Source organism: Passer domesticus, chromosome 5, assembly GCF_036417665.1.
Source record: "Passer domesticus isolate bPasDom1 chromosome 5, bPasDom1.hap1, whole genome shotgun sequence".
NCBI lineage: Eukaryota > Metazoa > Chordata > Aves > Passeriformes > Passeridae > Passer > Passer domesticus.
This window is the reverse complement of record NC_087478.1, coordinates 77,984,980-78,001,563: the sequence shown is the minus strand read 5'-3', so window position 1 is coordinate 78,001,563 and position 16,584 is coordinate 77,984,980. Positions and strand designations below refer to the sequence as shown.

The following is a 16,584-nucleotide window of genomic DNA, read 5'->3' as shown; positions in this document are numbered from 1 at the left end:
CACTCATACAGTCAGGGAACAAAAAAGATGTCATAAATCCAGGTGATCCTTCAGAAGTAATTAAGGTAGGGCCAATTTCCTGCGAAGTGTCTGTATAAATCTGTCCAGTGAAGAAGCAAAACTTGGAAAGGTCTACCTTTCCTCATGCTAGATATATTGCATCAGCAGAAACAGATGAAGAAGAAAATATTCATCCCAAATGAGAAAAATTATATTGCTGACAACTCCCAACATCTAACTAACAACCATAACTGGTGACAGTAGGATTTTTGAGGCTGCTCTGCAAAGAAAAAAAATATTTTGCTCAACAAAACAATAACTTCTGGTTAACTTCTCAACTGCAGACCAGCTTTGGGCTTAAGAATCCTTGGCTCTGCAGTACTTTGAGTCTTTATCTTGAAAGCTCTTGGGAGTTATCAGAGGATATGTGGCAAGAAGGTTTGATTCCTGTCTTTCTCTCAACTTCTGCTTACAGATCTGAGACATCTGGGAATTGTCTCATTTGGTCTTAACTTGTAGGTGGGTAATAGGATTGTGACTATTGGGACTGTGACACAAATAAATCAAGCCCTAAATAAGCAGAAATTTAGTGTTAGCTCTGGTAATGAATCCTGTACATTATGTTTTTATCTGATTTCTAAACTGTACACGTCTTATGTTATAATGGGGCTTCTTAATGTAATACTAGTGAGAATTATATTAAACTGTGCAATTTTTAATGTATTGTAAACCTTGCTGCTTTTAACAAGGAAATTGCTTATTATTCACAATTTCTAATTTTACAAATCTGTAAATGCTTAAAAGAAGCCCCAGAAATGTATCAATGAGGTGACACAGAACTAAAGGTTGAGTTAAAAGGGACACAGTACTAAAATTGACTTTGTATGATAGGCTCAATAAGTACTTTTTCCAACCTGTGGGGCAAGCTATGAGATTGTTTCTTTAACACTGAAATCCCAAATCTCCTGAATTTGCTGGTTTGTTTGGATCCTAAATGGTGTGAGTTTGCTGTGTATCATGTCAATAAAGACATGGAAAAAGGCATAATTTTACTTGATAAGTTCCTGGTTGCTCTCCACATACACTTCAAGTCCATAGAGACAACATACATTGATCTGACTTTACCATTCAGAAAAGGAGCAAGGAAAGGATCATATTTCCTATTACCCAGCACTATATCCTAAAAACTGGATGCAGATTCCACCTTGCAGATCCTCCATCATTTAAAATCTAATCAATTGTCTTTGCTTGGTTGGTTTTTAATCCAGCAATCATGTGTGTGCATAACTTAAGGCACGTAAATGAATAATTCCATTGAGGCCAATGGTCAATATTATTGTTACCAGTGGAAATGAGCTGATATGCACAAGTGCTTTGCTTGAATAGGCTGGGGCACAGAACTGGGAGGAATGTATGATTAGGAATTAATCTTCAGAAATTCCTCAGGAAAAAATGATGCTTAATGTGCATAGTGACTAAAAAATGATGAAAAACATTTAAGCATTTCCATCCACAAATTCGAGTGCATCATGAAAAGTATTATCATCTTATTGACCTGGAATAGTCCCTCAGATTTTCTGAGTCTTTAGGACAGGTGAAAAGGAGTGGGAAATTAAGGTCTCAGAGCTGACTCAAGAGAGAGAGATGGTGGTACAAAAATTACAGAAAGTCCTAACTTTGTAATGAGCAAAAATGTAGAAACTAAAACAAACTAGATTTACTTTTAATGACTTAGGAGCAATGCTTAAAACACAGGCAAAGGCCTCCAGATGTCTTTGCTATTAGTCTGGGTAGAATTTCTTGCTAAGCATCAACACCCTAATAATCTTGAGGGACTCTAAGCCACAGTCACTCCTTAAAACTGTTCCTAGAGTCACATTTTGTAGCTGGTACTATCAGATGGATGCAAAGGAGACACCAGAGAGTTCACCCCAGCTTCAGTTTGAACAGATAACAGTCAAAGGAACAAGCAGCACTTGATCAGCTGGTCCTGTTTTGACAATCACATTTCTTTTATTTTGAAGTACTGAAGGAAAAAGGAAATTTTAAGCTCTGTTGTCTTCTCCAAGCTCTTAAGGCTCAACTATGGAATTTTACAAATTCTGTATGTGCATTCTTTAGGTTCATATAAATAACCATAACTTTTTTCCATGTCTTAGTGAGAAAGGTAAGACAGAGCTGGGTGAAGACAAGAGCACAGGGATCATGAACCAGAGCAGAGAATGCTCCAGACAGGTTATTCTGCTATAGAGCCACTGTAGGATGACAATGAATAATGTAGGCAAGATTCATCGTATGTTGGAAAAATAGTAGGAAAAATAAGAGGACTCCTATGTGTAGCTTGGTTCCCCAATTGTTCTGTATGCTCTGTTGTGATGGAAAGAGCAAACTAAAATTTCACTCTGAGGCAGAAACACTGGCAATTTGTACAGAATTCTCTGCAGGAGCTAAGTGGAGCCATTAACTGAGAAAGGACTGCCTTGATGAGGACAACAGAAACATCAAGATTAATTTGCAACAGAGAACCTTTGAGAAACACTCAAAGAAACTGCAGCAATGCAAGATGAGTCCAGAAGAGAGAAGGGGAAGCTGGCAGACAGATCTGAGAATGGGAAGTCTGCAGAGGTTGCTTCTTCTCCTCTCCTAACAGAGATTGAAGGTCTTCAAAGATGTAGAATCTGCTATAAATGTCCTCACCCAAGTACGCCTGCCCTGATCCAGATGAAGCATAACTTGTGGTTTATTAATTAAAAGCTTTTGCTATAGCTACAGTCCATTGCTACACTGTCTGAGCTCCCTGACAAGAGGGTGCAGTGTCCAGAAGTGACCAAGCTTCCCCACAGAGCCCTGCACAGAGGAAAAGTGGAAACAGTGCTGGGGCTCAATCTCCAGAGCCATGAGAGCACACTCCTGCAGGAGATACACCTTGACTGGCTGGAGCTTTCTGGGGACACTGTGCAAAGGCAGGAGTCCCACAGAAGGCTCCCACCAGGTTGCTGCTACCTGCTCAAGAGCAAGGTGGGAGCCGAGATCAGCTCTGCCTCAGAACCAGCTCACTGCTTGCTGGCAAAGTCAAAACATGTAAAATAGCTCATATGAGCTTCCCTAAACTTATACAGAAATGCCATTTTGCTGTTACATGGAGCAAACCATGTTGGCTTTAGTTGCACACGGTTTGAGGGAAGTGCATTGTTACCAGTAGAATTTGCCACACTTATTTTTTGTAGCAGCACATTTTCATCACTCATTAAATACAGGCCCCTTTTCAAGGTTATGCACATTTTATCAGCTGGGAAAGACTGTATAAAGTCAGAGAAACATAGTAAAAAACAAACTTTCATCTATCTAGTCCCAGATGACTGATACTGACTGTATGTTGTCACTGAGTCTTTCCACTGTGTTTTTTAGCTCTCAGTATATGAGCAGTGAACTCCACAACATTATTCCACTCATTAGTAAAGTTCCACATTCATATTTCATCTGTTTTCAGCTTGGGTGCACATTGTTTTTTACAGTCTGATGTTCTTTACCAGACCCAGCCATTATAAAACAAAAAAAACCAAGGTCTCTGTCTGAGGGTAAGGAAGAGAATTACAGCTTGCATTCAAATACCAGCAGGTCAAAATGTCTGTGGCACACAATGGTTCAGCTGAGCTGTTTTCCACTGCAAGTTATCTCTGTTAAAAATGCTTCCTGATCTCATATTTCTCCAGCACAGCAGTTTGTGCTTGCTGGAGAGGTGGGGAATCATAGAACCATTAAGGCTGGAAAAGACCTCTGAAGATCAAGTCCAACACCAACCTAGAATCAACATCCTGTTCAGCACTAGAGGGGAAATGCTGAATGTGTTTAGCAGTGTCCTAGTTAAATCTGTGGTTTCAAAAAGCCTTCACCCAAGTTAACTGTACAACTTCAGCAGATGGCAAAGGCCATTTAACTTCACACTTTTCAAAACAGAGGAAAAAACTGTTGGCTCTCCCTTCACTTGAAAAATCCCAGCAGTGTTACTGGCCTTTGTTTTCACAAAGTGGCATCTTTTATTAGCAACTAGTAGTGCTCCAAAGAGACATGCATCATCATGGCAAATCATCCATCTGAAGAGTGAATTTGCTGACAAAATCTCAGCATATCATATTTTGTTATAATAGGGGAAATTCCTCTAGTCAACTAGGGGAGGGGAAAAAATAATCAGGAAGCTACCATTTATACATCCTCCCATCCCACCTGTAATTTTATGCTTTCTTGAGGGACTTCTCTGTTTTTCTGTGAAAACTGGAGGGTGCTACATATCTCTGCAGCATGTTTGGCAATACAGGGATTCTGAACTCCCACTAAATACATCAGTTACACAGCAAGAAATCCTTGCACCAAAGAAAAATTCTAAGCTCCAATAAAACTCTTGCTTTGCCACCTCACTCACTTTCTCCAGGCTTAATATGTAAAAGAGGAAAAAAAATTGAATGTATCTGAATTCAGTTTAACATGGAACATGTTAACCAAAAGTGAAATATTGAAATTCAATTACTGCAAAGTGATAAAGCAACTCACATTCCAGAGCATGCTGAAATGGCTGCATTTAGAGAATGTAAAAATTTCCCCTGAAACTGTTCTCTCAGAAGTTAGTTGGTTTTTTTCAGTGGTGGCTCAGGTCACTCTGTCTGCTCTGAAGCTGTCTGGGTCACACAGACCAGTGGGGACAGAACAGGACAGACACAGAGCCGGGCTGGGCTCTTGAAGATGTGAAGCCCAGACTGAGCAGGACTTTCCACAAACACATCCTGCAGTCTGCTATGCCCAGCCCTTGCTCTTGATCTATTCTGCTTGTTGATACAGAGGACTGACAGATAATTTCCCCCACCTCTTCTGTACTCAGCAGTGATATTACTTTGGCCTGCTTAGCACTCTGCTCTTCACGGATGTGCTTAGAGGAGGTTCCTGCCATCAATCCACCTGCAGCATTCTGCCAAAGCAGAGGGGTCAAGGAAGGCATGAAGGTTCTCCTTTCTCTCATCTGACTGATTACAGGGGTGCTTATTGAGGGAATTTGCAATTTACAGAAATGCCACAAAGTGACCTCCAAAAATTGTTTGGACTCGTGTGACTTAATCAGGATTTGAATTCAGCGCTCCAGGTAAAAGTCACAGAGCTTCATGTGAGTTGCCTTATTCCCACATAAATTGTGTCCCTTAACTTTTTTTTTTTTCTCTTTAAAAGGAAAATGTTGGGCTTTGAAAAAGTCCATCCAAGAGCCCAAAGGTTATTTAGCCACACTTCTTTCATTACAGCCACTGCAGCAGTTCTATCTCTTACTGCTACTCAGTTATGTAAAAACCTATTTGCCCTTTAAAGTCTTTGGAAATTCACTCCAAAAGAATAAAGTGCTTAATTCAAGCATAAAAATATCCCCAATGGTGATGCGTTTCCAAATCTAAAAAGTTAATTTCATCTTAGAATTCTGGGCTATCCCTTCCTATCTCTGTTTATTTTATGTTTACATTTGCATGGTTGATTATCTAGAAAGGATTTTCTGCCTCTATAACTGTATTGCTGTTTTATAAATGCTTCTATTTATCTCAGTGCAGACTGATAGCAATTTCTTCCACAGCTACATTAGAACAGTACTGATTGCTGCATGCACAGGAATATAAAAGCACACACTATTCATTGATTTCCATAGTCAATTAAGTCCTTAAAGATTATGAAAAACAGCACTGTAAGATGTAGATAATCACTACCTTCTTTAAAAAGTAAAGGCAAGACTGTCAATTTTTTTTTTGCACTTGATCAGTATATCCTAAATTCATCCGTATCCAGTTCAGAATCTAGGAATCCTAGGAAAATTCTACATTTTTAAAGAATTAATCCAGTTTCCAGTTGTGAAATCACATCCAAAATTCTCAAATAAAACGTACCATATCTAGAACTCCTAGCACACAGAAAATAAACCTTTGTCTGATAGGCACTTAAGGATACTGTAAAAGCTCTAGAAGTTTGCTGAAGAAATTATTATCAAAGAGCCTGAATGAGCTTCAACTACATTACTGACACAAGGCTACCCCTTCTCCTTTTCTTATGAGTCTTATAAGCAACACCACGTAGGTAAGACCAACACAACATCCTGACTGATTCCTTCCAGATGTGCTTTAAAAGTCAACAGAGTCGATGCTCTCTGGCGAATATTCATAGAACAGTTTGGGGTTGAAAGGACCCTTAAAGGCCATCTAGTCCAAGCCCCTGCAATGAAGAAACAACTTCCACAAGATCAGGCTGCTCACAGCCCTGCCCAACTTGACCCCTGATGCTTCCAGTGGTGGGGAATCCATCACTTCCCTGGGCAACCTGTGCCAGAGCTTCCACACTTTCATTGTTAACATTTTCCTCCTTATTTCTGATCTAAATCTGTCCACTTTCCATTTTAATTCATCACCCCCTGTTCCATCACTACATGACCTTAGAGAGCCCCTCCAGCTCCCTTGTAGCCCCCCTCTAGGTACTGGGAGGTTTCCCTGGAGCTCTCCCTCTATTCCAGACTGAATAACCTCAGCTCTCTTAACCTTTAACAGAATCACAGAATTTCCTCACAGGAGAGTTCATCCAGCCCTCTGATCATCCTCTTGGCCCTCCTCTGCACTCACCCCACCAGCTCCATGTCCTGCCTGGGCTGGGTCCCCAGGGCTGGATGCAGCACTCAGGTGGGGTCTCACCAGGGCTGAGTAGAGGAGCAGAATCCCCTCCCTCCCTCCTTCCCCTGCTGCCCACAGTGCCTTGGATGCAGCCCAGGACAAGGCTGTGTGCACATTGTTGGCTTATGTCCAGCCTCTCATCCACCAAAACCCACAAGTCCTTCCCAGCAGGAAGACTGATACCTCTGATCGACTTCTAAACCTTTCATTTTACACTTCTGTTCTCTGTATATTTTGGGAGATGTGCTCAATACTGTTTTTAGGTCTCCTATTTGGGTGCAATTCAGAGGGTTGGAGTTACAAGGAGACAGTTCCAGAGTGGGCCATGGGTGCAGATAAATGACACCCTTGTGATGGCATGACCACTCATCATACTGATCCCTCAAATCCTGCCCAGGCAGAAATCCCTCTGAAACCAATGAATAAAGCCAATATTAATGACTAATTCTCTTTGCAGAGAGGAAGGATATTCACAGTAAGACTGGTGAAGATTTAATTGTGTTGCCCTTTGTCTTAAAAGCAAGATGTTGAAACAAGTTAAACTCAAAATAAACAATAATTTAATAAATGGTTCTATACCCATGACTTGTGTCCTGACTTTTTTCCTTGACTTTTTCTTTCCCAGGATCTGGGTAATGAACCAGTCTGTTATTTGTGAATTTGTCTAGTAGATATGGGTCCACAGCTAACAAATCTGATCCCATATTTTTCAGAAGACATCAATCAAAATTTCTTGGTAAAACTGGTGGTAGGGCTCAAGAAGTGCACCCTTAAACAGAGGCACTCAAAATCCCAAGTCGTGTAGAAATGTCCCAGTAGTTTAGCTCTTAATTTTATAGCTCTGGGACAAAAGATTAAAGATTAAAGACAAGAACAGTCTCTGTGGTGATTAGACAGCAGCAATTAGGATACAGTCTAAAGAACAAAAGAAGAAAGAAAAGTGAAAGGGCAAGAGAAAGACAGGGCTATTAAAAAGGTCCTTCCTACACAGGAGCACTGGGCAGAGGGTCTCTATTAACACCTCCCATAACCAACCCAAAAAAGCTTATTTTTAATAGAGAGTTTCTTTTCATATAGAGGAAGAGGGCTGAGAAGTCCAAAGTTGAGTTCTGAAGGGCTCATAAAGACTTCATTTCACACAACAAGTGTATTGAACAAATGTTCAGCAGCAGGTTTTCGTGGCAGGTGCCAACGAGTTACTCACTGCTGTTACTCGCTTTCAAGTCAGTGTTACAGCAACCATTACAGTTGCATGTGCAGTTGTTAACAAGGAAAAGGAAAACAGATTGAGGTCAGCATTTATGCAAATTAAATGTGTAAACTGCTTTTTCAGTGCATTGATGCTGTGGCCCTTCAGTGCTCTGAACTATGGCCCCTCTCCCCTTACCCACCACTGTTACAGCAGATGGAGAGGAAATAACCTCTGCAATCACAGTGATGGGCAGCTCACAGTTGCATGCTTATTCTTTTTAAATTTTTCACATTCATGCAAACCCCTGCCAAAAAGATGATTAAAAAAACCTCAACCCCACAACAATAAAAGCCCAGCATTTTCTTGGAGGGGCGGAGGTGGATGGGCAATAAACACCATGGAAACATGTAGACAGATATATTCTTAGAATCAGATCATTCTCTTTTGTGGAAAGCCTTACTAATTCAAGCTTAAGTGCTGCAAGAATAAAGGGTTAGAAGGAAAAACACAGCTGGCGAAAATTGGGGGTTGCAGCTCTGCGTTTAATGTCTTCCACTTTGTGGCAATATCTCTGAATTTCTCACGTCTTCCTCATTGGCTGCAACAGGCTGGAGGAGGGGGGTGAGAAAAGCTCACAGAATCTGTCAATGCTGTCAGCAAAGTGAATTACATCTGTTGTTCAATTTGTTCCATTCTGATTTCATGATGGGAACTGTAAGGGTGACTGTAAGCCCGTGTTTCAAGCTGATTTAGTGACTCTTGAAAGGATGATCTCAAAGACTGGGAGGTGGAGGGAATTCCAGGACAGCCTGTATGTATACCTGTATGTGCTTCTCTCTGCTGTCCCTGGGGATGTGATGCTCCTCAAGGTTTACACTGATTCAATCTCACTGAGCTGTGTCTCTCACTGCACTGTGGTGGCTCTACTGCACTGTTTTAGACTATTAACTCTTTTTTTTTTTTTTTTTTTTTTGCCTAGGGGCTGGGGAAGACTAACAAGGATTTTTTTTAAAATCTGAGGGAGTCAACTTATTATGTGCCAGTTTGGACTTCTCTTCCAGGGACAGGTTAGTGGCCTGGATGTCATCCAGGCCTGGCCTTAGTCCATCTATAATAATACACACTCTTAAGTTTACACTTGGAGCCTTGAGGTAAATTGTTCCTGGAGGCACTGCATGTTATTTTCAGAGACTCCACCAAGTATTCTCAAGTGTTGTCCAAATGACATGGGTCAGAGCCAAGACTCCAAAACTGATGGCAGGCTCAGGGTTGCTCATTATTAATACTCTTCAAGCAGATCAAGCAGAATTACTCAATCCTAGAATTCAAGCTGTAAGGGGCAAGCAGAACAACTCAGGACCAGGTTCTCCACTACCCAGCAATATGAACAGCCCAATACAACAACATATGGTTGTGTTTTGCAGTGTCTCTGGGCTTTGTTTTCATTTATATGTACAATTGCTTAGATGCAGGGCAGTGGAGAGACCAGGCATGTAAAACTGAGGCTGCAGTGGATAGATTTGCATGCAGTGTCACAGATCTCCAGCTGCAGAAAGCACATTTCACACAAAGATGAAAACCTTTCTAGAGACAGGGCACTGGCCGAATTGTATTTAACTCAGAAACAAAGCTTCCCCTGAAGGAGAGTAACAAACTGATTACAAATAATTAAAAAGAAGATCCATTAGGGAAGGTTGAAAGAACTGAATCTCCTCAGATTAGAAAAAGATTAAGGGAAGACAAACAATGCCTACAAATATTTAAACACTGTGTTATAAACTGCTCAGAGATTAATTTTCCTCCTTAGTCAACAAGACAATACAAAATAATGGACTGCAGCAGAGACTGATTACAAAATACCAAATGATTCAATTTGCAACATCTGGATTTTCATCTGCTGCTGGAAGTTTCCAAGATGGATAGGTCTTCAGATGGGCCTTGGTGCTTGCACCGAGTGAGCTGCTAATGCTGGCTGATCATACATTAAGGAGAGTTTTGAGAGTAACAACTTCAAATCCTTCTATAATGCATAGGAAAAGTTATAATGGGACATATCTCAAGAGGTGCCTGTCTGCTCAGTGGCTCTGTGGACTGACTGCCATGAGACAAAGGCGCCTGGCATGCGACAAAATAACCTTGTAAGACTGAGGCAGTACAGGAGATGTGCTTCTACAAACACTTAACACTCCCTTCAACAAAGATCAATTCTTCAGTGAAGAGTCAATGAGGCTGTTTTGCACAGATTTTCATCCTGTCCAATATAGTTATTTCACATTAAAAATTTGGCTCTTTTAAAGTAATTATCCTACCTTCCATGATAGCAATGCCAACCTGTTTTCCCTAACATTTTTCTTTCCCATTTCAAAAGAAACCAATCTATTCACAAGGCTTATCTGCTAAGAGAGAGAGGAGATTGGAAAGTGTATTGATCTTAGTGATGTCAAGTCCTTCTAGGGAACAAAAGTTTATTTCTCTCCTGTCTCTGATTATCTTTTTGTGAGGATGTGGATCACAGGCTGGGAAATAGTACTCCATTAGAGAGGAGACAGGCTTCCCTGCACAGGTGGAAAGGCTGCACTGGGAAGCATGAAGAAGGAAGCAGAAAACTGAAGTTAGAATTTGAAGAGCTATTAAGTGAATTAGGAGTCTAGAGCTCGTGGAAGGTCACACAGCTTTCTAACTTTCAAACATGCAGCTTTAACCTTGCAAACTCTGGCACAGGACAGACATTGGTTTCATGAAATGACTACTATATTTTTCAGGGCAACATGCTGAAATGTGCTAAGCTCCCTCCATTCCCACTGGGAGGAATGCAGAGATCTAGGAATCTGTCAAAAGTTGTGTTGTTTTTAGAAAATAAGAAGATATAATTGAGAAGCCCTTATAGGAAAGCTCAAAGCAAGGGAATTGCTCCATTGTCTCAACACTTTCAGCCAAGTAATTCAGCCCAGAGCTTTATCTGTTGTTCTGCTGAGTTTTAGGTCAGGCACACATTTTCAGGTTTAAGAAGGGAGCAAAGAAAACTCTCTGCATCTGCAATATGTCCTTGGAAGACTAATCTCAACAGATACCAAGGCCCTGATTAGGCATCTGTAAGTCCTCACATTGTACTATGACTGCATGTGAGAAATCTCAAAAGCATGATCAAGATTTTGCAAAATACAAAGTGAGATCCTGACCTTTTGAAATTAATGAGAATTTTGCCATTGACCCCAGCAGGACCCCAGATTCAAACCTTGTTATCTACCCTGAGTTGCAGAGGAGCTAAGAACTTGACAGTCTGCTTGAGCTTTGAATTCTCAGCACTTTTAAATATTAGCTCATTAGCCTACTTTGTTAACTATAATGAATGACCTCTGAAAATCATCACCTAAAATTTTTGTCTGCAAAACTGTCCTATTTGCAGCCAAATTTTTCTTACACTGTTTTTTTATCTGTACTTTCAATGTAAAATGGACAACAAACTCTGTATTTCTAATTTAAATAACTGTACAGATTTACTCCCTTATAAAGCAAAACTTAATTTTTGTGACCTCACTGTGGTTTCAGGAGATTTTTCAGAGCTGAGAAGAGAATAGCCTCCTATCTCTGCACCCTGTGGAGATGCAGCTCCCAATGGGTTGTCTATGACAAGTCCACTCTTCCTCAGCCAAAAAGGCAAAGACCAGGGAATAAAGCTCTGTATGAGTCAGACTGCAGTAAGGAAACAGTGGCTCACACTAAGTTTAAGGTAGATATTTCTATCCTACCTCACTAAAATTCTTCCTCCAGCAACTGAAATGCTGCATCTTTCCTATCCTTTACTGAGTACTCTCTCTTTTGATCTGGATAAATTAAGCTGGAATGCCCTTCTCATGGACTCCAAATCTGACTGAATAAATCACAATAAACATGGTTGGAAATGACATGAAATGACAGTGTGAGTGTTTAGAGATTGTTTCTATATATAAATATTAAAGCAATAGTTTTTCTCCCAGGTGTGCCCAAGCAACACCTGCCCCCAGCATGGCACAGACCCCTCTGCAGAAGGAAACACCTCAGGCACCTCCCTTTCCAAAAGGCAAACACTGATCAGAGCTGAGTTCTGTCTGCTTTGTCAATATAGCACAAAGGGGCAAAAGTCAAATGGGGCAATAGTATTCTTAGGATTGTTTCCAGCAGCTTAACCAAGAATGTCTGCCAGCTCAGGTGTTCAGATATTTACCCAAAATTTGTATTTCATGGTCTTTAAACATAGGTGATACTTTTTTTCTTTGTTAAATAAATTCCCTCCTCCTCAATTACTGACATTTTTTCCTGCAGTACTAACTCTTATCTTTTGTAGTCTTGTGTAGGAATAACTGGGAGATGATGATAACAAATATTTCTGCTCTTCCCAAAGCAAGCATTCTAACAATGCCATCATCTGAAAGGCTCACTATATGCGTGCCCCTAAAAATAATGACCATCCATCTGTATTAATTTAGGGTTTAAGTTCAGCATTCTGTCTCCAAAGAAAAAAAAAGAACAGTTCAGGAAATCAGTGAAAAAAAAATCTGACTGAATACCAAACAAAAGCCAACAACTAAAACCCAGTTTGTTGCAGGGACACCATAAAATCAGACTGTCTGCTGCAGTCATGGTAGAAAATCTTTTGGAAGTGAGTGTATGCTTTTGGCTCTTGTTATTAGATAACTGATAATGAGTTAAACATGATTCATATCAAGTCATGAAAATGACACATGGGCCCTAAGGGTGGGAATTGGAAGGGTCTTTCATAGCACATGTCTTTGGAGAAACTGATGATAACTTGTGGAGAGGTTTCACAATTCTGAATAGTATACAGGGTTCCAAATTATTTTCATTTCTTCTTCTCCTAATATCATTTACTCTCTCCCATTTCCCCTCCAAATAAATCCTCTCCATCACACACAGCATGGAGAAACCTGAGCTAAATGTGGTAAAAAGACAGATATGTTATATGTAGCCATAGTTGAACTGTGGAGTAATTTTGCCTAGTTTCTCTTCTGACTTTAACTTCTGCTCTTCATTATTTTATTAATTTATACCTTCTTTTCTAGTAATGGCAATTTTTTTTTTTTCTGAGACCCAGACTCCCCTTGTGGTTTGATCTCTGCCCTTTATCTGAAGCATTAAGAAGATAGGGAGACAACTTCTAGCTGTTCCACACAGAGACCATCCTTTGCAGATAAGCTAAATCTTCAAAGGAAAATCTTGCAAACTCTAAATCACTTGTGGGTAGGAGGCAGCTTTGGGTTCATGTCTAAGAGAGAAGCTTGTTGACCAACAGTGCAAGCTGCCTCAGTCCAGATTATCCTTTTGTGTGCTTTGAGCCTTCTCAAGTCAAACTGCATCATGCATTTTAACACATCCTACCATCTGGAGATCCAGGTGTCTCATGACATGCCAGACTTACAAGTTGGTGTGAGTCTGGGTCAGTCTTACACAGACAGGACTGTGCTGTGTATGAATGAAAGCCTTAGGTCATGACACACTGCTGTAAAAGCTGATGGCTAGAGCTGTATCCAGAAACACATTTATCTGTGATTTACTGGTGAAAGCTAAACCTGATATTAACTCCTGCAGTATAATTGTATTGCAGTGAATTTTACAATACAGTAGGAATTAAAAGGTACAAACTAAAGCTGCTGAAATGCCCAGAATTAGGCTACAGGACAAGATGAGTCTCCATTTATATGACAGGTAATATCATATTTTGACTAAACATATGAGCACGATTGATACCAGTATCAGAGCTAATAGCATTAGAATAAATTATTTTATGACAAAAGCAATAATCAGGAGTGCTGAGGATTTTGTGAGGGCTTTCTTTTAAAACCTATGAGGTGATCAGTGTAGTGCCTTTGTTAAACAAATACCATGGATAAACCACATACATGGTTGTCTGTCACAAGTTCTTCTACATCAGCAATCTGGAGATGCACAAGATGTTTCACTCCCGCAGAGAGGGTCTTTCAATGACTTTCTGCTCAACCAAGGTACATTGCAAACCTTCAAATCAATAAGCCATCTGCCATAATTCAAAATTCAATGGAAAGTCAACATTTACATTTGGTTTCATTGCACCAGATAACCCCTCCACTTTACTGAGCAGTAAGTTGAGTTAATTCAAGCTCCATGCTAGCGACCATGCCTTCACTCTAGAAAACAAGCGAGAAAGCTAAAGCCCCCAAGTTTCAACAGAGCTGTGAGCACGAGCAGGACTCTCAGCCCGTCATTTTCGGATACGTACCCAGTACAGCACATCTGTCCAGCCCTCCATGGTGATGCACTGAAACACCGTGAGCATGGCAAAAGCAAAATTGTCAAAGTTGGTAATGCCATGCTTAGGTCCCTCCCAGCCCGCCTTGCACTCGGTGCCGTTCTGACACTGCCGCCCGTGGGCAGACTGGGGGGCACACGGAGACGGATCATCCTCTGCAGGTGTATCTTAAAGGAGAGAAGGGGGAGAAAACAGCTGAAGGAAACCATCTGGCACACTGATAAGCAAGTGAAGGATATCAGATTCTAACAAATGTAGTTCGCAGTGAGTTTGACAGATTTCTCAGGAATACACAGGCAACTGCTCACTGTCGAGATTCACTTTCTTTTTGCAAAAAATAATAGCCAAGCTGTCAAATTTTATAGTCAAAACAGAGATGAACTTTTTTTTCCCAAAGCACACCCTCCTGCGAGGAAGAACTCATGCCTTTCAACACGACAGGGAGCATCAGATCAAGCCTATCATGTTTCATTAGGCTGGTGTCATGGCAGTGTTCTCCCACTGCAGTCACCTGGCATCTGGGTTAATCTGGGAGGCACAGCACTGACTGGCACTGCTGCAGGAGGCTGAGCCCCTGCAGCAGACAGGCTTCAGTGCTCGGGAGACAGGCTGAGGTGGCACTGGGCCACTGCTGAATTACAGCAGGGAGTGTCTGGGGCTCTGCTCTTTTGGCATTTAGATGATGTGTGGTGTTTTATCAGTAGCCCAGTGGCACTCAGAAACTCTAAGGCTGTGCTTGGTTATCCACCCCTCATTCTGTACAGGTGTTTTCAAAGACCTGACAACCTATACAACAAAGCAAACTAAATGCTTTGCTATATAAAGAATGCTCAATAAAAAATTTTTATAAGCACAAAAACTTCTGCAATGTGATTTTAAAAAATATACAGGTTTCAGATCTTAGTGCTACATTTTTAACAGAAGCAGGTATGTATGTACGTGTAGGGGAGTGGGTAATTATGTTTGCTTCTCATCTTGTTATATGGTAAACAATGTAATTGTCAAAAATTGTGATCACATTCTGATCACGAAAGAATGCCAGAAACAGTAATATCAGAATTAGATGCTGTAATGTAAATACTTCCAGACAGAATGGAGAAAAATACACCCACTTTAAAGATGCAAACCACAGTGACAGCTCATTATAGTTCCAGCATCATGTCCAGAAAATGAAATCTGCCAACACTATAACAGCAGAAAATGCAGAACTTTTGAAAAAATGTTCTGTTTTAGACTGTTTTCTAATGAGCTGAACTGGGTGCTAGGCATTAATACTCTCTACCACATGAGAAATAGCTGCTGCTCAAGATCAACAAATCAAACTAAAATTAACAGACGGTTAGATGAGTGACAGTGCAATTGAATAGTTTTGAAATGTGAATACTTCTTTCTGTAAATAATTTGAAATAAATAAATTTCCTGATGGAATTTATGTAAAAATTTTTCTTCCCAATAATATAATTTTATTTTATTTCTGGTTGTACTTCTAAGCAAAGTTGCAGCCTGTGACTAAAAAATAGGGTATTTCCCTGAATTATGTATTCCTTTACAATGATACTGGTTTAAAACAAATATGCATTTGTGTATGATGTTAATAATAAAATACATGAGGTGTTCATTTCTGTGACACCATCTCCTGTGTAGCTCAGTCTGCAGTGGTGAAATTGTGAAACCCGTAAGAAGGACATAAGCAGTGAGCAAGAGCCACCCATCTCCAGTGCCAGAAGAAATGTTCTGTTACACGTGGGAAAAGCCTCCCTCTGAAAATCTTGTAGGCTTGTGTGTGTTCCCCTTACCTATCAGTCCCCCTTGCACATGGTAGCAGGTCTTATGCATCTTCCCCATGAATAACTCCAGTCCAATGATGGCATAGATAATAATGACAAACAGCACCAGCAGGGCAATATGCAACAAAGGGACCATGGCCTTGATAATTGAATTTAAAACCACCTGGAGACCTGCAGAGAGAACAGAAGGAAGCATTTATTAGCAAGAGAACAAAATTCAGAGAGGCTATAAATTGCACAGTAGTGCTTCAGTTTCATTTTCCCCCCTCACCTGAACTCATTATCTTGATGATGCAAAGATGTACATTTACAGATTACCTCCCTCCAGAAGATCCCCAACATTTCAAGAATTTACCAATGCTTCCAGATCACAGGGCAAAGTGAAACAGGTACTACCTTACCTGGCACCAAAATACCCCCATCCTGAGGAGGGAATATGTCAGCTGGCTTGCTTGTTCTTGAAAAGCAAGAACAAGGTGTTGCACACAAGGTGTTGAGGAGAGTAAAAGTAGGGGAAAAACAAGGAAAAACCAGGCACAAGAACCATGATACACATGAGAGGGCAAATGCTGGGGTGCACAGAGCTGCACTCCAGAGCATGGGGAGAGGTGGCAAACTAAAGTCATGTCCCTACCCTGA

At 40.6% G+C, this 16,584-nt stretch overlaps 1 protein-coding gene across 9 annotated transcripts in view; it reads right to left on the bottom strand.

Annotated features, from left to right (window-relative positions):
* CACNA1C (calcium voltage-gated channel subunit alpha1 C) overlaps positions 1-16,584 on the bottom strand; it is a 453,063-nt gene that overhangs the window by 150,273 nt on the left and 286,206 nt on the right. For 8 of the 9 annotated variants that reach the window (XM_064421276.1, XM_064421282.1, XM_064421281.1 and 5 more), the window contains exons 6-7: positions 15,955-16,116; positions 14,129-14,325 (exon numbers count right to left, since the gene is read on the bottom strand). In XM_064421276.1, the coding sequence (XP_064277346.1) occupies positions 14,129-14,325; positions 15,955-16,116 (359 nt within the window). Of the gene's footprint in view, positions 1-14,128; positions 14,326-15,954; positions 16,117-16,584 lie in introns of those variants that run through there. The other variant, XM_064421278.1, reaches the window with a different exon arrangement.